The sequence below is a fragment of the Spea bombifrons genome, chromosome 1, assembly GCF_027358695.1.
Source record: "Spea bombifrons isolate aSpeBom1 chromosome 1, aSpeBom1.2.pri, whole genome shotgun sequence".
NCBI classification, from domain to species: domain Eukaryota; kingdom Metazoa; phylum Chordata; class Amphibia; order Anura; family Pelobatidae; genus Spea; species Spea bombifrons.
The window spans coordinates 119,937,861-119,963,877 of record NC_071087.1 but is presented as its reverse complement, the minus strand read 5'-3'; the positions used below and the strand labels follow the sequence as shown (position 1 = coordinate 119,963,877).

General features: G+C 37.9%; 1 protein-coding gene across 6 annotated transcripts in view; it reads left to right on the top strand.

The window, feature by feature from the left end:
• The window catches only part of ARVCF (ARVCF delta catenin family member), a 247,836-nt gene extending 223,291 nt beyond the window's left edge, over nucleotides 1-24,545 (top strand). For 3 of the 6 annotated variants that reach the window (XM_053471261.1, XM_053471223.1, XM_053471253.1), the window contains 11 exons: nucleotides 1,127-1,144; nucleotides 2,498-2,569; nucleotides 15,953-16,080; nucleotides 16,876-17,026; nucleotides 17,594-17,786; nucleotides 18,156-18,267; nucleotides 18,804-18,894; nucleotides 20,063-20,116; nucleotides 21,479-21,570; nucleotides 22,194-22,308; nucleotides 23,026-24,545. In XM_053471261.1, coding sequence (XP_053327236.1) covers nucleotides 1,127-1,144; nucleotides 2,498-2,569; nucleotides 15,953-16,080; nucleotides 16,876-17,026; nucleotides 17,594-17,786; nucleotides 18,156-18,267; nucleotides 18,804-18,894; nucleotides 20,063-20,116; nucleotides 21,479-21,570; nucleotides 22,194-22,295 — 1,013 coding nt within the window. In that variant the 3' untranslated portion in view covers nucleotides 22,296-22,308; nucleotides 23,026-24,545. The remainder of the gene's footprint in view (nucleotides 1-1,126; nucleotides 1,145-2,497; nucleotides 2,570-15,952; nucleotides 16,081-16,875; nucleotides 17,027-17,593; nucleotides 17,787-18,155; nucleotides 18,268-18,803; nucleotides 18,895-20,062; nucleotides 20,117-21,478; nucleotides 21,571-22,193; nucleotides 22,309-23,025) is intronic. The other 3 variants (XM_053471240.1, XM_053471231.1, XM_053471247.1) reach the window with 2 other exon arrangements.
• Nucleotides 24,546-26,017: the final 1,472 nt, after the last annotated feature.

Genomic DNA, 26,017 nt, shown 5'->3' with positions numbered 1-26,017 from the left:
ACCAGCCATACCACCCAAAGCAAATGTTTCTGGGGCTATTAGAAATATTAGGAGGTGTATCTTGTTATTATTAGTTTTACTTTACATTAATTAGATACTTGCATACCCCCTAAACACTGTGCACACTGCAATTCTCCTGCTTTCTCTCTTTTCTATGTGACCAGTCGAGGTACTGCAATATGTAGATGTAAACCTGCAGTCACAGTCAATGCAGTAAATTGCCGAGCTATTACTGAGAAACCCATTGAAATGTTTACAACCACACACGACCGTTTCACTGGAAACTATATCATTACTGTCATATATAAGCACAAATTATGCTGTTTCCCCATCCCTCCTGGATGAAATGTAACATATATTCTTGCCATTGCAGCAGTACAGTTCCTACAGCAGGGAAGTAGTTTAATGCTGAGCATTGTTTAGGGACTGGGGCTGGGCGTTTGAAACAATTGAAGTTGTTTAAGCTCTGTTGTTACTGGAAGTGACCCAATATGTGTTTCAGTTTAAAAATGTTAACGATTATAACACCTGGCAGTGCAATAACGGTGCTGGATGTTAGCACACCTCATTCGCTTCCTAGCCCACTATAGTACCAAGCAGAACACCAGTACTATAAGCCCGATGCAGAAACACTTCCAGTCTAAGATACATTGGATCCAGGACTTCTCACAATCTCTGCAACTTCAGTCCAATCACTCAAGAGAAGCCATTATTGTATTCTCTACTTTCCATGTTCCCTCCGCCTTCTGCTGATCTGTAAAGTAATTTAATATACACATTTAGACAAACCGCTGTCAACTACTGCATATACTTTAGACATTCTGTGCTAAAAGACAGTGATCCTACTATCCAGGCTGCTGCTGAAACGTAAAAAACATTTTCTTTTGGTCCATCCAACCAGTGATAAATAAAAAACTACTTACTATGGCCACTTATCAACAATGTCATTCCCAACAATTCGATTATTTACCACCGTTGTCCACTGGTCAGATCCAGAATGCTCTGTAGGTTTGCTCTGGAAACTCATCCCGCTTACTCACATTACTCTACTCACTGTCCCTTGATCTAACTGTTGCTTTTTCTCTTTCTCTAACTCGCCTTTTTTCCTTACCTTTCTGCTTATTAGAGGAGTGGTTTAACCAAGGTGAGTGATTAGATACTGCGCCTTGTCTTTTTTCTGTCTTTTTTAGAGCAGACACACACGGTGCTGTTGTTAAATACACAAAGTGACTGTGAACAGTTATAAGTTTTGTTTTATAGGGGGAAAGTACACAACAGTGCATTAACGGGGGGTACATGATCTCTTGTAGAGACATTGACTGTAAAGAAACTGCTATGGCCATTGCATTCCCACAAAAAAGTATTACAATTCCTTGAGCTGTTCATTTCTTGTTAGATATTATTTGATTTTCTTTTAAATATAAAACACACAATTACAGTAAGTAGTACAAGAGTATACGGTAGCATAGGGAACTCTGCTCAAATTTGCCACTACTTGCTGACTTGGTAGACACGGAACTTAAATTAATAGGACATTCCCAGAATCATATGACCATCTTGATGAGAATAGGGGAAACCGTATTTAAAAAGCAAATCTTAGTTGAACTCTGTCACGTAATATTATTGACCAGAACAAAATGTACTTATGTGTTTTGTTTGTTTTACTAAATCTGAGAACTGTGCAAAAAATGTTAGTCTTTTTTTTTTTTTTATATCCAATTAGTAGATGACTAATGAAAATTAATGGACTATGGCGTGTATCGGCTAATACATAAACACACAATCGATGGTGCACAATTGTTAAGAATCTGTTTTATTATAAACGTTTTCTTTCTTCCTATTAGTGTCAATTATAGGGCCTTGAATAGTTGGGAAAACTCAGCTAAAATCTGTATTCAGATCTAGTTATTAAATACACTATCAGTAGCCTTAATAGGTTTTGCAGTGCCTGGGATTATAATAGCTTTCTCCAGAGCACTAGTTATGAAATCCTCCTATCTTGCTCCCTGCAACAGCCTTTACATCACCTATAATTACTTGCCTGGCTAATATTGCACTGCGGAGTATTCAACTCAAAATCCCTTACTCTGCTATAACCCACTGATTTAATAACGGCCTCCTTGTTCCTCCTCTCCCCACAGTGTTCAATTAATTCCCATTTATAGCTCGTTGCACCTAAAACAGCAAATACAACAGAGCAAATGCATGTATATTGGGGTCTATTCACTAAACTATGAGTGCATGCAGGTCGGCTAAAAACATGCAACAGTAAACTTGTACAAATTTAAATTAAGACTATTGGATGAGGTTTGAATTGATTCATTAACGTTGGAGTTGCTTGCGTGTTGCAAATGTGAATAAGAAATTTAGTTCCAGATTAAGATTTCACCTCTTTTTCCCAGAGGATCAACCCCTTAACTAGACCTAGCTGTTTCAGTGAATACATCCACGTGCAGGTACTCTGGGCACTTGTCTAAAGACCTCTGTTTTCTTTTAGGGAAAAAGAATGGGGACCCTGACAAGAACTTTGATACTCTTGACTTGCCCAAACGATTGGAATCTGCCAAAGGTACAGTGCATTTAATCCACAAGTGTAACAGAATGGTACTTTTCTTGCTCAGATTGATTTGTAAAGGACTAAAAAAAAGGAAAGTCAAAAACATTTAAAATATTTTATAGAAAAATGGTCTTTGGTTGAAACCCATAGGGGGGCAACATAGAAAAGGACGTGAAGTTATATTCTTCCATCTTTATGTATTTTCTATGTTGGTCTAATAAAAAGTGTCAACTTCTTCAACTAAAGCTACTATATTAAAAAAAATACTCCTTCATTCTGGCGTAATCACTGAAGAGTAGTCTAGAGATTCTGCCAAAGAAGAAAACAATGCAGTTACAGTGACGACATTTTAGTGGACTAATATGGCTGGTGTTTTTAGGTTTCATTATTTTAGGATATTTAGATATACATCTTAATTTTTGGATGTTGCAATATCATTAAAAAGAGATGCATACTTTACAGCTGGTTGTTAAATGATCCCTTGAGTTTTTGCAGTTACCCTAATGAGTATGAAGTTAACCCGTTAACTTGTATTAGTGGACATTATTTTAACTGGTATTCTGGAAAGCTAATGCTTCTGTAGTCCTTGACGACAATCTTTTTTCAGATCTGACCCAACAGAGCAAATATTAACATGAATTGAACACCATTCTTGTAAATGGCTTGACCCATTCGTTGTCATCAAGTTAGGACAGCCCAAAATGTTTGGGGTAATCTATTAAAAAGTGATTTCTGGTGCGAAGTTTGAAATGTGTTATTACCACAGCAGCAAATGAACTGTTCTTCTGATTGAACCATACCATATCGATTGCTATAGCAGTAAAACCACTTTTCAAACTTTGTACTAGAATCACCTTTTATACATAATCATCAATGTGTCTAAATCCAAATCCTAAAAAAGAGGGCCTTCCTTGCATATTAGAGTGACCCGTTTTATATTCTTGGCTCAAATGAACATATACATTAAGTAAAATTACATGTTATGTGGTGTTTGCTATTTTTATTTGTTTATTTTTGCATATTCTGGCAAACGTCTTGTGGCCTGTATTCTGCTAGACTCCTTGTGGTCTGCTAAGAAGACTGGAAACTTGGTCACAAGTTAATTCCAGGAATCAGCAGGCAAAACAGATTACTTGGCTTTTTCTATGGAGGAACTTACATTAATCACTGAAGACTATATATAATATCAATATGATACGCAGGTCTTTGGCTTATAGACGCCTTTATAAATTCTTATCTTTATTTAGGGCCATGTCTTTTGAATGGCTTCCGCTATGTATCTCCGCGTACGGTCATTGCGATCACTCATTAATATGTCAATATCAATACCCCGTCAGTGAGTAGAATGTAGAAAGCGTGTGGAGATGGAGGCATTCAATGTGATTGGGACCTGTGCAGCTGTTTGCACTTTTTGCCTCAGGTATTCACCATCTCTGTAATTAGGTAGCTGAAATGATCTAATGTTGCTGTGCTCACCCCACAACCTGAATTCTGTCTGGGGTTGTTTTCACTATAATTTTTGTGTTCTGTCTGCGTGCCTCCTCTCTGATATGTACCAGCTTTCTGTGTATTGTACCCATTCTGCAATCGATCCACCTCCATGCAAACGGTGAGTTCAAGATGACCTTTGAATCCTCAGTATTGATTATATCTGAGGCTAAGGAGAACAGATCGCCTGCAGCAGATGCCACACAGAGAGATCTCTTGTATCACAACAGAGTTTTATGGATTAGTGCAGCCCCTGAGATGTTTTGGGTGCATCTTTAACAGGAAGAGTCCTGTACACCACACGTTCCAGCTCGGAGCACCAGATATTGCCGAATAGTCTCAATTACCTGCATAACCTCTCTTATTTACTCATATCCACAGTAGCTCTCAATATAGAGTGCATAGGAGCTAAATGTTCTGTTATATATTCTTTGTAAAAAAAAATAAAAAATGAAACAGTTGCACTAAATCATCCATTCAGATATATAATTACCCCTAGACACAGCTTTAAATAATGTTTTTGTGATCTCAGTCTATAAATGAAAAAATTCTCTTTTTGTCTGTTGTGTTAAAATAACCAGATTTCCCCTGTGATAAAAGCCCTAGATTTAATAGGAACCAATAATGACTAATAGGGTTTTTTTTGGTAAAATAAATAATTCTCAGGCAGCACCCCATTTAGCTGCTTTTCTCACTTGTAGGTGTCAATAGAGGTTATCCTCTTTAACTAAATACCAGATAAGGCATTTGTATTCCAATGGGCCAACCTGAAGCTTTTTTTTTTTTTTTTTTTTGTTAACTGTAATTTGTGGCCAAATTACAGTTAACATGATCATCAGACCACTTATGGGCATACTGTGGAACTTTCTAAAAGAGCTGACCCTGAAGCTCATCAAAAAAGACCCAACTTAAAGAATATATTGCAGTCATTATTTATGATGTGGATGCCCTAATATTATGAAATGAGTGCTCAATATTAAATAGCCCTGTATTGTGTGACCCTGATATGCCCTTGACCCCTGAGACTCTATGATTGGGATCCAAACCCTATAGACTTGGTGAAGCTCTGAGAGGTCTCATCTCTACTTTTGGATGCTGTTGTTCATAGCTTAGAAACACAGGGTTCATGCTTCTGGAAATCTATTTGTATCATCTGTAGAATCATGCAAGAATATGCTTTACTACTTTTTAATACAATGCATTTTAAGGGGGAAATGTATGTTTCGTGTGCATTTCAGTAATGAATAAAAGAAAACATTTAATATTATATTTGTGGTTTCAGAAAAAAATGGATGTTTGTTGATAAACCAAAATGCTAATCATGCACAGCCTTGGATCGGAAATTATATTAAACCCTTATTTACTTGTGGAGAGTAAATATTCTTTTCACTTGCAAGACTGCTCACGGTTAATTCCTTCAGCTTAATAGTGTTTGTGAAGGTGTGTTGCCATCAATAAGACCGTGCATTGTTACAGGATATGGAGGCTGTGACAGCAGTGCTGTCTGCGGCAGGGAGGCTGCACCTCTGGCAGTTAGTATGCAGGGGTGAATGATTGGGAGGAATCTAATGCGCAAAGACATAGAGACTAAGTTCCCATCTAATAAGCTCTTTCAGACTGAGGTGACTCAGGGCATCATTACCGCTTCTGACTTTCCTGCGAGAATGACAGTGCTGCCTCCTCTCTGCCATCCTGATGAGATCTGAGAGCCCATTCTCTCACACCTCATTCCCATCATTAAAACAAAGTGGAGGCTTTAATAACCAAAGACATTTGATAGGTCCAATCATCATTGCAGATAGTTTAAAACTTATATGCCGGGGGGCCCAGCTGAATTTTTTTACGAAATGTTTTCTCCTTTCTTTTTTTATCGCAAATAATTTTCAAAGCTTTATTGTGAAAGTACCCTGAAGAATGACTTATGCCCTTTTGAAAGTCAAATAGTTTCTCTTTACCTTATAGGGGTAGTTTCCATAAACATAAATGGCACTTGTGTTTAAGAGGTGGCAACTGATGTGAGCTGTTGGGAGGACGCAAGAGAAATTTGTTTCCCTTCCCCTTGTAAACTGTAACCTTATTGGTGCAATCAAAGCAACATGGGCATATGCCATAACTATTATATACACAGTTTCTCCCTGAAGTAGAGAGATTCTTTCCTGCTTGTTCTGGAACCGTTGTCCTCCAGTGGCTATTTATATATGACCTCTGTTAAAAAGGAAGTTGCTAATTGTCATCCTTCCAGACCCGCAACTTTTTTTTTTTTTTTATATTTTTTAAAGAGGAAACATATATTTATTGTTATAGCTTAATGGAATAATGTCCCACACAACTATGAATTGGGTATTCTTTATGTTCTGGTCAAAAAGGTGACTTCCTTTACGGTCCTTAAAACAACTTTTCATGCATAGCACCACTTAATTTGACGGTTTGTGCCCAGTCCTCCTTATTGCCAAATGCATTTAGAGGACGGAGATGCTTTCCATTAATGTTAAGAACGGACTGCTTGCTGACTGTTATTGCTCATTCCTTTCTGAATGATTTCAGCCACAAGAATTTCCTTCTAAAAATAATCCCTAAATCACAGAGGGGCTACTTTAGGGACAGCAAAGATCCTGCAATCCGCAGTTGCTATTAATCTTGACTGTTGGGATTCATGAAGTTTAGAACAGATTTGAAACCTTTTAATGTTACTAAGCTGGCATCTCCTTACTTAGCTTATTAAGATGCTCGAACACTTTATGACTTTAGAAATCGGCTATTATTCCTGGTGCAGCATGACCATAAAGTTCTATAGAATATCTTAATTAGTAGAGATTCATCAAGTGAACAGCTGTACATTTTTGAGCCACTTCAGACGTGATAAATATGTAAGACTTGTAAATACAGTGCTATATGAGAGAAGACCGATATTCCTTTTTATGATGTTTAATTGTTTACTTTTAACAATTTCAAGTGCAATACACACTTGCATGTCAGTCTGTCGGTTATTTATCCATGGGAAATGATAAGCGCTAATTATAATGAACAGATAGGGAAACTAGGAAGCTGCATATTATTGAATTAATTTTACAAGGATGTATATGTATTTCCTTTTGCTTACATTTAAAGGGTTAGATGTTATATGGATGCCAAAGTGTTTTTTTTATGTTTTATTATTTGCTGTGTGGGTGGTCAGTCCACATGGCGAAGTAAATAAAACAGGCAGTTTATGAAAGAAAAAAAAAAGATTTAATGTAACACAAGACAAGTTGTTTGTAGATTTTACAGGCTGGGGGTTTCCTAGTTAGTTTGGTTTCTCTTTAGGCTACTGAAGGTTCCGTTGATAAATAAATACCTCTGACATGTTAAAAATGTGCAAATTCTTAGCTTTCCTAAACTAAATTTTCTCTTGATGTATGCAACTTTCAGGCATGCTTTTCAATACTGCAAATTGTCTGATGCAACCCGACACTGGTGGAGGTACCTGTAATTGTGAGGCACTCTCCATAAAAACATCCATTTTAACCCCTTAACTACAAATGACAGGCATCTCACAGTAAAACGCACAAAAATGACTAACACAAACTTTAACAAAGGCTGGTGGTAGTATTAGTGCATGGAAAGTGTTAAAATGCACTGAGACGTCTAGTTTTCAAAAATATATGGTTTGATCAGAGTGATTTGAATTGGCAGCCTTCAAAGATGCCCCAAATAGGATATAGAGGCAGAATGACCAGATGTCAAAATTCTGAGTTGAAAAGCTAAATTGCACATGCCCCAAATGTGGCCTTTTAGCTCCCAAATAACCGGACAAACCCATGCATGGGTGGTATTACTGTACTCAGGATATGTTGCTGGGGTGTTGTTTTAAAGTGACTTGTACCAGAAGCTGTAAATTTATACCTGAAGTACAATTTGTGTGGAAGAAAAAAAAATTGTGTAAAACTAGTGTATGGAAAATTTGAAATACCTTGGGGTGTCTAGTTCTCAGAAATATATGGTAAATTGGTAAATTTGAAATAGCAAAACACTACTTGTACTTATTGCTATAACTATATTACTATAACTTGCAAAAAACATTAGATTAGATGATTTGATCAAAGAAATGGTATCTAAAGAAAGCCCTTCTTGTTCTGAAAAAATATATAACTTGTGTGGGTACCCTAAACAAAAGAGAAGAAAATTACAGCTAAACACAAGCACTGGAAAAAATGTTAAAATGGGCACAAAGGGTACAAAAAGAAAAAACAGCCTGGTCCTAAGGGGTTAAAAGACGCAATGAGATACTGAGGCGTTTAGTCACCTTTGTCATATGCAATTCCAGAACGATCTCCCCTTTTGGCTCCTCATATACCTTCAATGGAATAATGTCTCATTTATATAATTTTGGCTTCAGGGATTGTCCCATCAGAGTGACTGTAATGTATTATGATATTAGAATTCAAACTGCAGAGGTAACCTGACCCATTCAGGATTGGGTGAAGAAGGAATCCCTGAAGTAGTTTTAGGCCCCAGAAATGAAATTAATTTGAACGTAAAGCCCCATGATTGGTGTATAAGCTTAGAAAGAGCTTTTTTTAGCATTGCCTAGATTAAGATGCCAAAGTTATATTGAAATCTGTGAGGCATTTTGCTCTCCCCAAACTGAGCATAGCTATTCACTAGGTATATTTGGCTTCACTATTTGAAAAGTTATTTTGCGTGTGTCGCATCTCAAAATGCCAAGTCGCCTGTGGCCACCACAAAGCAGCTGATTTATTCGTCTATAAAATATTTTTTTCTGAATACTCTCTACAAAACACAAATTAAATTACAGATAGATTTGTAAACTCTCCGAATCTCAAGGCAACACCTTGTTTTTCTACCGTATGCTTGGAGCCGCCTGTTCTACCAAGTTACTGAGGATATAAACATGCACATATTAAATCATGATGGCGAATTCCCCTGAGAACCCTTAAGAGCAGTATATGAAGAATACAAAGTTCATCTCCCTTTCAGTTATTTATAATTTAGAACAGCACGGCAACCACATCTAATCTGCTTTTAAGCATTTTGAATTTTAGATGAGCAGTTACCCAAGTTCAGATATTCCCAGTGGACCTTGCCTCCCTAAACTATGATTTTAATTCTCTAATTGGCTGATTTGTGGTTTTCCTAGATATTGATGTTTCCCTAGGCCTGCTGTTTGTGATTTATGTTTATTATATGGTAATGGTATATTCTGTCTTGCTTTGCATTGTGCATTAGAGGACAACAGCTAACCCAAGTGAACTTTTGTGTACAGTATTAATTTTAGTTGTGCTAAACACCTACACACACCTATTTAGTCCAGCAAGAAAGTGCATTCATCGCTGTTGAGAATTCTACGATCTACCCAACATACCAAGTTTCACACCTTGGCGTTACACCCGACTCTGCCCTTTCATTCCCCCCCCTCACATCCAGTAGCTCACTAAATCCTGCTGCCTTCACCTGCAAAATGTGGCTAAAGTTTGTGAATGAGACACTATTAAAAACACAAGCTAATTCCCTCTCATAAAGTTCTTTTCCTCATTCCACCCATACAAAAGCTACCTGAACCAATCAACGACAATCAGCAACTTAACTGTTGGGCATAAATAACATAATGGAAGGAGTAATCATGCAAATGATAATAAGAGGATACAATAATGACACATTCATAATAAGTGAGGCTATAGATCAGGGGTGTCCAAGTTTTTTCTGCAGTGGGCCACTTCATCAGAATTGTATACGTGTGCGGGCCGCACTCATTTTTCCCTGTGTGAAAATATGGCCTTTAATAAAATATGCAGATTAAAATAAAGTTAATGACACAAAACCTTTACTTTTCCTCTCACTGATTTCTGGGCCTAGAAAGTTTTGTGACTACAAATTCAGGATTCTGGATAAGTTAAAATGAAATAGTTCTATTTATTTTAGGGATACACCGAAATGAAAATTATGGACCAAAACCGAAAATTCAGGGTTCACTTAGCCAAAACTGAAAATGACCCCCCCCACATACTTTTAATAAAAGTAAGTTGCACCCCAAAATTGTACAAAAAAATGTATATATTATGATTGTTAACAGCAATCTCAGGCATACCCAGATTCCAGTAAGTACTGGTTGGCTGGGCATTGTACCAGTAATTTTTGTCCAATTTTAGTGTGTAACCACACTTTTATTAAAAGGAACACACCACAATTGGACAAAAAAAAAACAACAATATGACTTGGCATGATAGGAGTGTGATCGCTAACAGCAAACACACTCTTTTCATACCCAGGCAACCAGTAAATGCTGGAACCTAAGCATGATGGGACTGTGATTGCTGTTAGCAGATTGCTGATAGCAATCACACTCCTATCATGCCAAGTCAGCCAGTACATGCTGGTACAGGGTGGCTGTAAGTGCAGACCCCATACTGCTGGCAGCATCAATACACAAGGGAGGCAGCTAGCCAGGTTTCAGCATGTACTGGCTGACTTAGCATGATAGGAGTGTGATTGCTAACAGCAATAACAGTCCCATCATGCCTAGGTTCCAGCACTTACACATCCATGTTATCACACACACACTCATTCATTCATTCATATACTCATTCATTCCCTCACAGGCATACTCATTCAAACAACCTCCCCCACCCCCTTACCTACTACAGCTCTCGATGCCGCTCACAGACTTCAGCAGGGGGCGCGGCCTCCCTCGTTCTCCCCACAGAGGAGGCAGGACTGGAGCAGAGAATAGACCCTCCCACAAGTAAGCAGCAGGGCTTGTGATCCTGGCTGCCGATCTCACGCGGGCCGCATTTGGCCCGCGGGCCGCATGTTGGACGCCCCTGCTATAGATATATACATATATCTATGTGTATACACGGTACATTCGTACAATACACTTGAATTAAACATCTCTTCTCACTGTAAGGCATATATTCACTGTTCTAGTTATTCTTGTTACTTCTGATGTTGGCCGTTGTACATACCTCATTGCCTCATTGCCTCTCCCTGCGTCTTGCAGAGTCCTGTAATAGTTTCCAGGGTGAGAAATGGGGCTCTCGCTTGATCTCTATTGGTCTTTTGAGCGAGCAGTAAAGTAAGAATGGCATGTTGGCGGTTGTAACTCACAACCTGGTCAGGCCGTTAAAATGCAATGCTGTACAGATGTTCAATCAAGCTGGCATTAGCATGATTTAACAACCACCTAGGGGAACCAGAGCATTAAACTTTTGCATATATTAAGCGCAGAAAATGTCGCCTTTGATGTCGCTTTCTGGAAGCCTATTGACGCAGGCGGCCGTATACAAATTTCATCGCCATCTTCATGGCAATACGACATTGTTATAATTACCATATTTTCCATTATTTAGTTTTTTCCCTGTGTTGTGTATTTCCTTGTTAAATCCCTTTACATTTTTCTATAGGAGTTTATATAAAGTGCGGGGGGTGTTATTTTAAAGAAGTGGAATGTTAGAACAAGAGGTCGTTCAGAAACATAAATGTAATATAATGTAAAAAAGCTTTACTTCGTTGAGAGCTTGGTACATAAGCAGAACATCCTCCCAGCAGAGGTGGTTGAGGGAATACATTGAGGAAATGTAAACATGTGTGGGATAGTCATATTGTTGTTCTACATTGACCGACCAAGGACTCATTAAGGTCCAAGTCTTAAATACAGGAAGCAATGGATAGTCTAGATGAGCTGATATATATACTGATTACGTATCTTCATTACCAGACAGACAAATAATTGTGTGTGAAATCCTGTAAAATAAACTAGCGGAACATTGCAACATCTAATGAAGGGGCGAATGAAATAACCATGACAACAGTGTGTTTGGGCCGGTGCTGACAGGTGTTGGCAGAGTCCTGCCCATCATAAGGATCCTTTTCTGTTCGAAATTTTCCGAGTTCTCTGATGGTTCTAATGAAAGGCTTACGTTTGTGTCCACATTACCCTTCCCTCACTGTGCTTTTCTATGTCAGCGTTCCAGGCTTATTTATCTTTTCTCACGTTATTTAAAAAAAAAAAAAAACCTAAGCACATTAATAAAATTCTCCAAGTCACATTCCTGCAGCTATACAGTAGATTGTATTGTGTACAGTGCAGCTGTGAAGTACAGACTGCGTGGATGTATATGTATGTAGGTTATACCGAGCATGCTACGGGCAATTTCAATTTGATCAAATCTCGTACGATGTTTATCATTTAGAATTTAAAAGTTGGGCTCACTGTGCAGTTATAATAACCCAAGTGCTTGTGCTGCTGCTCTACGGCAATGGCACAATCAGACACTCAGACCGCCTCCTCTTCAGCTCAAAGGAGTTTGCCCTCCTGCCCATCTGCTCTATTTATTTTCATTAAAGTAGGTCTTCTAATGATGGCAAAATCTAGTGATTAAATTGATACTTTTTAATAAAAATAGCTTTGCTAAGCCAGCCGTCTGAGAAGGGATTAACTGTAGAAGTGCTTCTGCGGACTGAAGGTTTGTTCCTAAAATGCAATGCTCGGTGTAAAAGCTTACATTCGCTTTGGTGGTCATGTTACTAGACCGGCTTTTCACCATTTTTTTTACTTTTTCCAGTGTGGTAAATCAAACATTCTACTGCCTGGGCATGAATTCTGAACAGCATCTTCTCATTATGAAATAATGTATACATTGTAGAAGACTAGGTAGACTAGGTAGATCCATCCTAAATCCCAGTTCTTAGTTGCTCCCAACTGCTTGTCTCTTTGGTCCTTAATTGTATTGTTGTACGGTTGTCTTCGTTTGGCACACTCTGGATAGACTACACCCCCTCAGGCTCATACTCCATTGTCTGGGTCATTGAGACCTGAGCTGTATTCTCTATGACATACAAAGAAGTTCAAACCATTCCTCTGTGTCTACAGACCATTCAGCAGTTACAGAAACCCATATGTGGAAGCAGTTGGATAGCACATAAAGCTGCGTTCTCATGATCCCTAAAACTGTCCTTAATACCTCTGCTGTATGAAGGTCCCAATTGGCATTTACTATTTGTTCAATGCATCATAGAAAAAATCCCTTAAGGATTGGACCACCGATGAAGATTAATGTCCTGATTTGGCCAGGTTTCAGCTGTTACCTTATTTGGATATTTAGTTACTTTTCAAATAAAAAAAAAATCGTTTCTCTTTTTTTTTTTTTATTTATACATCTTAAACAGTGCTATGTTGAAATGTGGATTAGTGTTTTGACACAATATATGCAAATGACAGAAATACAAAAAAAAAACCCTGAACGGCAATCTCAATGATCACATTAAGTTAGGTATTAAATAAGGCTATCATAGACTTATCAGGCATCATATTTCGTCATACTTTAGTTTGGATTGTTCTGGGTAATGACCTGAAATGGTGATTTGGTTTTCAAACATTTTTCACCATTTCTACTATATTTTGGAAACTGGCATATATATATATAAATATATCCATTTTAGTTTTTTCATTTTTCTTTCTGTATACTGTACCTTAATACTCAAACTGGCAAGCCTACATATTACATGCTGCTTTTTTATTTTGGTTTTATGGCATATGTTCAGAATTGCTCATACTTAGATGCACCTGCCTGTAGAATAATACATTAAGCAGATAAGGAAAATTTAGATTATAGTAATTTTCTTTGCTTAGCATGTAATTTCCTTCATTCGCCGTGCTTGTCAATGCTGCCCTTTTTTTTCTGGCTGAGGGGGTTTAGATATTGGATTATGGACCTCGTGGCTACAGAGCAAATTCAGATCACTACATTACCTCTGTGTTATGAAAGACCAAGTTTGGCACATTTCTCCTGAAAGACAGGCCAAGCCGGCCTAACATAGTTCAGTGACCTAACTCAAAAGGCACCACTACACAAGGGATGTTGTCTGTGAGATTGCTACTAGGTGATTGCTGTACACAGATAAAAAGTCCATGAAAGGAGTCCAGTAATATGTCTTATGTGTGATTAGCACAAGTGTTAATTATGATGACCACATGTTCTCATATTATTATACATGGATTTGAGAAAATAGAGGATGAAAGACCACCTAGAACACTTATTTGTATAAAGAGAATATGAGAACTGAGTAATGACCCATCTTTCATGCAGTGGATTAATCTGGGGCCCTGTTTGAGTAACTGGTATTTCTGTTTCTCTGTGATATGTTAATTAATGTTACTGTGGATAAGTTTGCAAATGAAATGCCTAACATATATTGGATTACTCATTAATAATTAAATTCATTATTACATGCCTAACATGCTTATTTAAAAGAATGTGTATCAAGACACATTCGAAAATTCTGTGTCATGAAGACCGATTGTTAACTCATAGGCAAAGGTGATACAGAAATACAAGAAATTCTTAAATTGGCCCATGGTTTCCTAATGGTTTACATGTAGGTGCAACCGCCCCTTTTTTTCTGGACTGACACATTTTATTGGTAGACCGGGGCTTCTTGGGGTTGAATCAAGGGCAGGCAATCTCCTGTACTCCTCTAGCTCCTCACTTGTCTCGAAGCCTAGATAAATGACTCCCATTAGTGTCTGAATGCTGTTGCTTTTAGCTTTAGCAAACCTTTCTCCACTCGCTCAGAGGTCTTTGCTTTTTTCTATTAACCTGTTCAGATCATGGTGTCTGGATGCAAAAACGAACAGTTGAGGTTCTTCTACAGTGTTGTCGAGTTCCACGTGAAGGATGAGAGCAATAAAACATTTTGATCCTTCATCTGGCTTTATGTGATGCTGATAGAGATATTGTAATGCTTTATTCAAGTGTTCGAGGTGACTGGCTACATGCATTTCCTTGGCTTTGACCTTCAGGCAAGTTATAAGAGTGTTTCTACTGCCATCATGTGGTGGAAGAGCTGCGGTTCTCCATTTGTTGCTTAATGCATAGACAGGGCAGGTCTTTTTGTTCTGTATACTGTCCACCATGATGAGTCAAATGTACTTTTCACGTAAACTTCTAATCACCAAGAATACTGCTTTACTTGTCTAAGCGAAGACAGTGTCTTAAGATGTTTATAATACCCATTAGTTTGCCAGTATTAATATTATCAATTATATATATTAATTATATGTTAAAAAGAAAAAAATTGCACAGTTAGAATAACATCAATAGGTTTAATTAAGCTTCCAGATCTGAAATCTGAATGGACCGCTTAGGTCTTGAAAGCTTATGCGACTAGCTTAGAACTATGGTATTTGATGGTTCTTTATAACGTAAGCTTTGAATGACATTCTACCTTATTTAAGAAGTACCAACAAATTCCATCGCTCTTAGTCGCACACACTTTCAAAACCTCAGAGGTCCATTCAGATTTTAGATCTTAAGCTTAATTAAATCTATTGATGTTATTCTGACTATGCAATTTCTTTAACATCGTGTTATAAATGTGCATAATTATCTGACGGGTGATCTAATTTCTGAGAAAATTGTCCAGTTGTTATATAGGGGTTACTGTTACATTTGCTATATTAGACTATAGCATTAATAAGACAGTACTGATCTTCAGATCCACTACATATGTAATGCACGCAGCTTTGTTAATATAGGAAAATTTTGGATTGGTATGTACAGAAAAACCGTAGTCATCTCTGTGAAGCGTTTGCGTTCCCCACCCTCTGATTGTCCTGCTCCTTCTTAATAGAATAATTACACAGGTTTTATGGTGTCCATGGAGAAATGTGTCAGGTGTTTGTTGAGACTATACATTGTGAAGTTTAAAACATAATGTTAGAGGGAACACTGAAATTTCACAGTCACCCTGCTAACGAGATCTAAAATAATTACAATTAAACAACTTGATTTCGCAATCTTCTACTTCAGATGCATGGAGAAGAGCACAGGACAATGAGTGATTAAACTGGCGCTAAAGAGTCAATTAGTTCAATAGTAATTTATCAATCTGTTCTGTTTGTATCTATAGGTTTTGAACTCCTGTATCAACCAGAAGTTGTCCGGCTCTATTTATCCATTCTGACGGAGAGTCAAAACTTCAACACATTAGAGGCAGCCGCGGGGGCCCTCCAGAACCTGAGTGCCGGGAATTGGACTGTGAGTGAGATGTTTGGCTTTGTGCTGATAGTATGAGGTGATCTCTGCAGTTTGTATGCCTATTAAAAACAATTAATTTTCTAACACAAATCAGATGTTGATTTTATGTACTCCACCAAATGATTCCAGCACATTTATGTCATCACTATTCTGTGCCACCTAGCCCCCCCCCAACTCACCATATAGTGAATAAAACATTATGGTTGTATTCCATTTATTTAAAGACCACCAGCATATTCTTTAGCACTATCCAAAATTGGCAGCGACTTTAAAACATGTTGACATAGTGGTGTAACAGAGAAGAAGGCTCTTGCAAGTCAGTCTGCTAGGGGGTTGAGGGGGTATGAGACTGAAGGTGAGAACTGCTTGGGTGAGGAGCTAGAGGTGATGTAGCTAAACCGGTGGCTTTATATCTCGCTGGCAGGAGGAACAGATTTTATTGAGCATTTCGTTTAAATAAGTACCAGAGATTCTGACAGGACCGAGTAAAGAATCACAGATAGTAGAAGCTGCATGGATGGAATCCTGGGGGCACAAATTAAAATCATTAATAATGGTTGATGCAAGTGAAGGGGGGATTAGGAGAGTATTTGGAGATAAGTGTAGAGATGGGGGAGGACACAGTTGTTAAGGGCTTTCTAGGTAAGATTGCAGTGTGTCTGACAAACACCGTTTCATATTCTAAACCAATATGGTTGGATGTTTTGCATTTAAATATATGTATTTTACCATATGGATGGTGTGAGAGAAGAGAATGGAAGTTTGTGAAATGTGTCCTCTTTGTTTAACCTTTAGTGGTCAACCTATATACGTGCGACAGTGCGTAAAGAGCGAGGTCTACCAGTGCTTGTGGAACTACTGCAGTCCGACTCAGACAAAGTGGTAAGAGCCGTGGCCATCGCTCTGAGGAACCTCTCCATGGATCGGCGCAACAAGGACCTCATAGGTATCTCACGCTTCATATGATGAACAATTACACCCAGTCCATTGGTCCTGCAAACCCGCACCCCCTCTTTGAGTGTACAATAGTCATCTTTTTTGCCTTTACATTTGTTTGTCATGTCAACAGTGTCAGCTTGGCAGTGAATTTAAAATGAAAGACCTTCGGCATGTGTTAACAAGAGTTAATAATGAAATCAAACTTCATATAAAATTGAGCTGCAGTCTTAAACATTAATATGACAAAGCTTATTAAGATACCTTTTCTCCAGCTTACAAAGCCTTCAAAAGGGAAACTGGGGTTGTGCTTTATTGTGTTCATTCATTGGATACTTATTGCAGCATAACATCACTAGGTAACAAGCTGAATACATTCAAGTAAACCAAGTGCTGCGCTTTAAAAACGGTTGCCAGGCAACAGTATGCAATCCAATATTGAACAGGGTACTATATATATATATATACTTATATGCTACATCAGACTACCACAATATGTATGTTTATTGTGTGTTTTTTTGAGTGTCACTGGGATTCACATGTTCTTAAAGGTAATATTTAAGTTACTCTCCTCCAGGGAACTATGCTATGGGGCAGTTGGTGCGAAACTTGCCTGGAGGGCAGCAACGTCCAGCTAAAAACCTGGAAGAAGACACAGTGGTTGCCGTGCTGAATACAATTCACGAAATCATCACGGACAGCTTAGAGAATGCCCGCTCCCTGATACAGACACAGGGAATCGAAAAACTCATCACAATAAACAAATCCAGGTAACCAGGCACATATCACGGCAGCTATTAAACCGAATTAGCTGGGATTGCTGAGACAAGCTAATAGTACAGCTAATGTTGACCTGGGCTGTTGTGAGCTTGTACCATCACACAAGTGCCTCACCACTGCATTACATTTATATGACATGATATCGGAATTATACTTTAAAAACCCTAATTAATGTTTCCAGTGATTGTGGGTCTGCCATGTGATTTATGAGAGGTATGCTGATATCAGGAGTAAATCTTTCTCCATTCCTACTGATATCAAAGAGACAAGGAAGCCTAATAGTTTTATTAGATGTGATGATGCACTTCTGAACGTGAGTGGTCATGAAAAGGTAATATGCATCTCTTCTGCTTCTCCAGCCAGTCTCCCCGAGAGGTGAAAGCTGCATCTCATGTTCTGCAGATGATATGGAGCTACAAAGAGCTGCGGAGCTCACTCCAGAAAGAAGGATGGAATAAAGCTAATTTCCAGGTAATGTGGGCATAGACCAAGCTGGTGTATTTCTGTAAATGGTTGAGCAAGAAAAAATAATTAAGTAGCCATTAAAGTCATTTGTACTTTTTATGTGTTTTTCTGTTAAATTTGACATTTGTCAGTGAATATAGAACTCTTTTAGCTATATGTAATTGTTGTACATTATTATCCAACTGTAGCTGTCGTTTATAGTGATTTAATACTGATATTCATTCGTGAAAATGGCTGTCACCGCTTTGCAGGATCACAAGGACTATGGGAAGGGAATGATGAACCAATTTCATAAAGGGAAATCTTACTGAAACAAACTGTTAGGTCACGTTAATTTCATGCACAGTTAATTGCAAACCACTGTCCCTACTGATCTGTTACCTTCCCACGTTATAAATTGGTTGTCTGGTTTGGGGATTATTCCACCAAAATGCTGTTCAACGATGGGGATTTTATTATATTTTTCTTCTCAATCACACACCTTTTGTATATATAGTGTAGCAGGTGGCTGAATATTCTTAATATCTTGTTTCAAATATTAGTCAGCTGTGTCTACATTGCCAAAAGGATCCAAAGGCAATGGGAAGTCAGGCTTTGATGACAGCACACTTCCACTGGTGGATAAAAGCCAAGGTAAGGTGCTTGACCTAGTGTCAGCTTCTTAGTACATCAGCAGTAAATATAAAACATGCTATATTTAATTCTATATATAAAAACATGTTTATTGTTTTCTCTTGCTTTAACATTCATGAGGAAACCAAGCGTGGTTGAACATGTAATTTTGCAATGAAAGATCAGTTTATTTTGTTCTTTACATACATTATCAGCCCATATGTGCCTTGAGCGATACCAACCGTTCCCCACTGACGAGGTCAGTGAAGGCCAAAACATACATTTGGGGTTGTTGGCTTTCTCGTGCAGGAGAAATTTGCCTCACATTTCAGGACTGGACTGGACTGTATTCTTTTTAATGGCACAGATGAGCTAAAAGTTGAGATACTCCCAAGTGGGGACAGGGTATGAAGTAGCTGTCTGTTCTTGGTTGAATGTCTGAAATTTGTTTTGCATAATATACATTGTATGCCAACTAACGTCACAGTAGAGTTCTGCTGATCATATCAGTTACAGTTTGGACATGGATGTGACAAACCACATGGAAATTTTTAGAATACTATGTAGACACTTGCTCTCCGGAGTCATTCCAGAACAAGAATTGAGCAAACACATACCTAGTTGTGGTGATATCAGATAATGTGTGTTATACATTTCATTTTGACTCAAATAGATAATAAAGCTAAGGCATTGTATTATCAAGGTGTTATTATTATGGTTCACATTAATCAAATGATATTATAGTACCAATTATTATTTTGAAGTATTTTGTGTGTGTGTGTATGTATGTATATATATATGTATATGTATATATATATATATATATATATATATATATATATATATATATATATACACACACATAAACTCCTGACCTGCCCTAAGGTTAAAGAGGCTCGTCCAGAACGTTCCTGGTCAAACCTGGCAAGTTCCCAGGTATGCAGACAAAACTGGACAACTCTGAGTAAAGTTGCAAAACAGAACTTAGTTAATATTTATTCACTTCATGTCTGTGTATTCAACAGTTATTACAAAGGAAATGTTTGGGGTTTTATATGTGAGCCCCAAGCCATTTGATACAATCATGGTCAACACTATTATCTCACACTTTTATACCTCGTAGTCTCTCATTTCGAGGAGGAACAATTTGCATGTGAAGTAGCGACTGAAATGTCTCTCTTTTGTTTAGTAAACAAGAAATCTGCAAGCCGTGACATGATACCCATGGGGGAGCTTGGCCCTGGTAAGCAAAAGGCTAGATTAATTATAAAAATTGAGCCACACTTTTTTTTGTAAAGGCTCTGGTGGAATTCCTACCTCCTCATCTTCAGGATAAGTCGCTGTTAAGCAAATCCCCTGCCATCTCTTTCGAAATAAAGGTCAGAAACCAAACAAATATTTGCACAATTAATCCAAGTCAGCGTGATAATAGCGCAAGCTGTTTTTGTGAATCTAATTAATGCCTCAATTTATATTTTGCTAATTGAAGTTCCTAACCATTCAAGTGCTTTTCAGGGACAACACTTGGCTAAGCAGCGAGTTCCTTATATATGTGGCCCTCAAGTCCAAATATTTCTTCCTCCTTGGATTTTACCTCATTTTTGTATTAATTGTATATGAAATACCATATTGGCCTGCGCTAGCATGTGCTTCAGCAGAGCCCTTACGAAAAATGACTGCAGTTTTTTCTGAAGTAATACTGCAGTTTTTTGGACATGAAAAAACTGCAATACTGCAACTACTTTTTTTTTTATATTGCAAACCTACAGTTGTACTTCAATGTACTGCAGCTTTATTGCATTTGTACTTCCTTACAAAAATAACTGCAGTAAAAGTGCAGTACAGTGAAGTGCAAATGCAGTAAATGTGCAGTAAAAGTGCAGTATTGCAGTTTTTTCATGTCCAAAAAACTGCAGTATTACTTCAGAAAAAACTGCAGTAATGTTTCGTAAGGGAGTGACCAGAGTTGCTTTTACATCAGAAGTCTGAATTATGCAAATAATGATCAGAAACATTATATTTAATGGTGGATACAGAACATTTACCTTTCACTGTATTAATATAGGAAGAACAATAATTTGCCTTAGCATACAAAGAATAAAACTAATCACAGATGTGGAGGTCCACGGCCATTATTTATTAGAAAGTACAGAATTTGGTTTTGTAGTAAAATATTAATTTCTAGATATTGATCTTCATATTTGCCTGAATTATCTACATCAGTGTAGTATATGTTAGTCTGGATGGCTTCTTTAACTGGGAAGATGTATGATGATCTGTGCAGGGTAGCATGGAGTACTGTATTGTGTATTTATGGCCTTTTATGTCCCCAGTTATTGGGAAACTCTGGGCAAGTGGCCCTTGTTGTCATATTGTTAGTACCACAAATTGTTGCTAAGGGCCCGTGCGTGAGGGAATGTAGAATATAATCGGTATGTTTCAATGCGTACCTGTAAGCTACTGTATCTGTCTTACCTGCTAAAATACAACTTTTTTCCTTGTAGCAGTGGAGTGTTTTCACAATATAATGAATCTGCCGAATTTGAACCTTTAATAAATGTTTGCATTGGTTATATTCAACAACTCCTTTTCCTTTGCTAATCAGATGGGTATTCAACCATTGATCACCGGGATAAGGAACGTAAATATAGATCCAATGAGAACATGGGAGATCTGTCAGAGAAGGAACCGTTGAAGGTAAACTTTTGTACATGTCTGGCTAATGCGGTAGGTTTGTATATGAGCGAAGGGCTCGAAGTGCAGGCAAACAGTCGAAGTATCAAATAAAGCAGATAGCACTGCTTGTTTTTGTTCCACACATTATGTTTGAAGATATGCTGCACAAAACATGATTTTGGAAGTTGGTATTTTGTAATAAGAGAAAGCAACCACATGTTATTTTTAGCTTAAATGGGATGTTGATCAACAAACCTTACCCACCCGCAAGCTGAAGCATAGGGTACCGTGTGTGGGTCCAGAGAGCGAGTCCTGTGTTTATTGCTACTGCGTGTAACCTCGAGATTCCACAAATCTCTCTGTCTCTGTTCCAGTGGAAGGCCTCTGCTGGGTTACAGATCCCTTCTGGTTGTGTTAGGGGAGAACATCTGGAAATATTTAGAGCTGGCTGTTTATGTTAAATTATTTAGCAATTTCTATTTTTCTGCCGTTTGTTGCTTTATGTGCTTGGGTGACGACACTCCTCTAACCCCCTCACCGTATGAACTAATTTCTCTCAGTGTGGTTCTGAGCCGATCTATCACCTCTCCTTGCATTAATCTCTATTTTGCTCTCTCTCCTTTCCTTTTCTGCTGCCGCTGCAGAATGACTCAAATAAGAAACACATTACCCGGAGTAACAGGCCTACTGTGAATCTGGTGGACGCACGAGACACTAAACCGCAGCCTGTTGACTCCTGGGTCTAATTTTGCATGCATGGTAGGTCCTTCTAATAATTCTGTGGGATTTTGGCAGTTTAACCCCTTGGCACTGGGTGGGTAGTTTAGTGGTGATGCCACAGTCACACCTAGGTGCATGAACGGTCTGCCTTTAGTCAATAAAAAGGAAACTTACTTAATATGGAATTGTTCTGTATACAACCCCCACTATCTCCTAAAGCACTGTAGAAAGTTGTATGCCTTCATTAGATACTACTAACTGCTTTGTCTACCAGTGATATTCTGTTCTGCATGGGGCCATGGATATGACTAATTATTATTACATATAATAATAATATGTAATAATAATTACATATGATTAATGTTATGTACAAATCACTGCTGCTACAGAAGCACATTTATATCCAACATCAGTTTCAAGATATTCAAGATAAAAAAGTATTGTTTACTCACAATATCCTTCAAATAAGAAAAAAGATTATACCCACACAATCCAGATAGATTAAGGTGATGTCTACAGAAATATAATTAAAAGTAAGCTCCTTGTTGTGTGGGTGGGAGGGGGGTTCAGGGAAACCATTGTCCTGAAATCTCTGTTTAATATCCTTTCAAGTCTTACGCGTGTTGTAGTTGTGTCCTCTCTTTTTCATTGTCCAGCTTATTTTATGGTTTTTGTTATACCATGTACAGAATTTTCACCCGTCCTGCCAGCTGCTCTCTATCTTTAATGCCACTCTCCTCCTCTTTTCTTTTTCAGGGTTAAACGTGTAATAAATATTACTGGGAAGACATTTTTTTTTATTTTATCTTAAACCAAGAATTACATATTTGACAAAATATAAAGGGTGTCATTACCTACCACTGCCATGTTGTTTTACACGGAAGGACCATTGAACCTTTTGGGGAAAAAGGAACGAGGGTTAAAACTGCCATCTGCTGTGTCTGAGAACCAAACTACATGAATCATCGCCAAAAACCGCTGTTACTTAATTTTTCTTCAGAACTGATACTTTTTTAAAACATAATGTATAGTATATATTCATAAACAACATTCCCTTTGAAGTTCCCTGCACCTTTCTCCAGTTGAAAGAAACTTTTATTGATTGATTCCAGGAATGGTGCTAGTCTTGAGGCTGAGAGGTAACAAGAAGGGAAATGTTTTTATTGGACAGCTTTCCGGCAAGAAATACAAAGCCGCAAAACTTTAAAAACAGACATCGAGGAAAATATGAGCACTTTTTTTTTCTTGTTTGCTTTATAGAATTTTTTTTTCTTTATTTCATCTTGAATTGTGAAAATGGTAATGAAGTTTTATAGACTGAGATTAATTTACTTCTTTCGCTGCCAAAAGTAGAGAAAACTTTTGTTGGGTTTGTGGTTTTTAGGAACATGAAGAGTAGTGAAAGTTGACTTGTGGAAAGGAAAAGTTGGAAAACAAATTGTTACCAAATTTTTGTAGGGGAAACAGCTACATCGTGCTGGTCTCTTCGTAGCAGAAAGGGTTGGAATGTGATTCATGAGGCCTCTGACGCTCAGCAGTAGGACTCCCCAGACCCACGTCATCTGACTATGAAACATGTTGAGAAGAACTAAAATATTTCTGGTTTTGTTCTCAAATTTAATCGAACTTCTGTCTGAATTTAATAGAACTTCTGTCTGAGTGTGCATGCCATATTGAATGCTATTTGAGATCATAAATGTACAGATTTCATATTGTGAAACCCCAAGGTGTGTGTGTGTGTGTAAGTACATATGTATGAAACGCACACGCACAAGACCTTTATGAGATTGAGACCTAGAACTGGAATATCAGGTCTACAACATCAGAGAGATACAGTGGGTTTTTAACTGGTTGCAACATGTGTACAGACACTTCTGCTGTATGATAATTTTGCCTTTTAACATCTGCTTACATTGTAAACATTTCCAAGGAATAACCACAATCTGATGCTTCAACTTTGCTTGTTAGGAATTTCTCTGATCATCACATACTGTTAGTCGCGTAGACAAGACCTTACGCCATAAAACCATTGCATTCAATCTAACCTTTTGATTAAAATAACAAATCACAGTTACTGTTTAATGTACTTTCAGTAGGTGCTCTAAAAACTCTTATTATAAAGGGGTTGGTTTGAGTTTTGTCCTTGGAATTTGTGATGGGCAGGGTTTTATATAAATTCTATTGTTTTCTGTTATAACATGCTAAACTTTGTGTGCTAAGATCTGTTCTTGGATGTACAAACCTTATTCACGTAAAAGGATCACTTATGAACCATCTACTGCTGATTGAGATTGGAGTCTGTTTTTTGGTGCCCATTAATGTCCTCTTTATGGTAAGGATACAACAGATATCAAATCCTTCTTTCTGACATCTTACAGTGTAAAAGGAACAAACTATTGTGTTCTCAACACCGAAGTGTGTGAATGACCTATAAAGGGGCATATTAAAGGTAGGTGTGCATATATCAAAGCCAATCTCCACTGTATTAAAGACACAGACAATAGAGTTTAAACCTTACAATGCACAAGAATGTTTGATATAAGTATCAAGTGCTAACTATCGTGCCTGCTATTTTAAATTACTGGTGGGCTTCTGGTGATAATATCCAATATATCCTGCTTGTGGAGTATTAAATATACTTTTTGGTGCCCTTGCACTGAAATTGTTTTGGTAATGGGTTTAAGGCTGTGGAATATGAAAATGTGGTCCCGCTGAAGTTGATATATTGAGAGCATGGTGATAAAACATTATTGTGTGTTTTTCAAGCATTGCCACTTCTGAAAACTAGTTTTGGAACTTTGTTTTAGTGGCTTTCCAAGAAGTACTGTGAAGTGAGTAGTAAGAAAAAAAAGAAAAAACTGTCTGTCCTGCAACCAAAAGCTGCCTATGACCAATCCAACAAAAGGTTAAACATTAACATTGTCTACCGTGACCTGTTATTTCACAAAACCATTCACTAGGGTCATTATTTCTGTGTCTGATAAAATAATCTTATCCTTTATACACAGAACCTCTATTGTATTGGTAAAGTCAAACCTACTACTGTGAAAACAGTATTCAGAATTCAGGGGACGAGCCATTTCCTGATCGATAAATGGAATGCCTTTTATTCTCATTATGGCTAGACCAGCTCTGAACGTAAAACCAAATCTAAGACATTGCTGTTTTTGCTGACAATGGAAAACAAGTTATTTTTTATGGGCTGGTTTGAGGATGAAATCCTGTCCTCCCACCACCAAGCCAGGCCCACTAAAACCTCACCCACATCCATTATGTTATATGATTATTAATAAAAATCACTCTTGCATGCTTTCCCACACTTTCTATCACCCTCTCACTCAGTGTATTCTTTCTTTGTGCGCTTATCTGTAAACCTGGCCTCCCAGTGCAGTTCCGCAAAAGGGTGGAAGTGCACCAAGAGACCAGAATAATGCAGCTTAATGCAGGCTTCGCTTCCTCCACGAATCAATCCCAAAAGATTGCCGCCTGGACCAACCTGGACCCATGTAAGGGCCGGCTGTGGCTGGTCGTTGCACTTAGAGAACAATGCTGGATACAAAGGGTGCCAACATGCAACATATATAAGGGAGCCAATTAATTTGATTTCTATCACTTATAATGCTGGCAGGCAATACTTGCTCCTCACCTACCCACCCACTTCGCTCCCCACACAATAAAGGCTGTCTGCGCTGTCTATCCCTGTACCATGTGAGGCTAGCCCCAACCCCATATAATGCCCCTGGCAAAT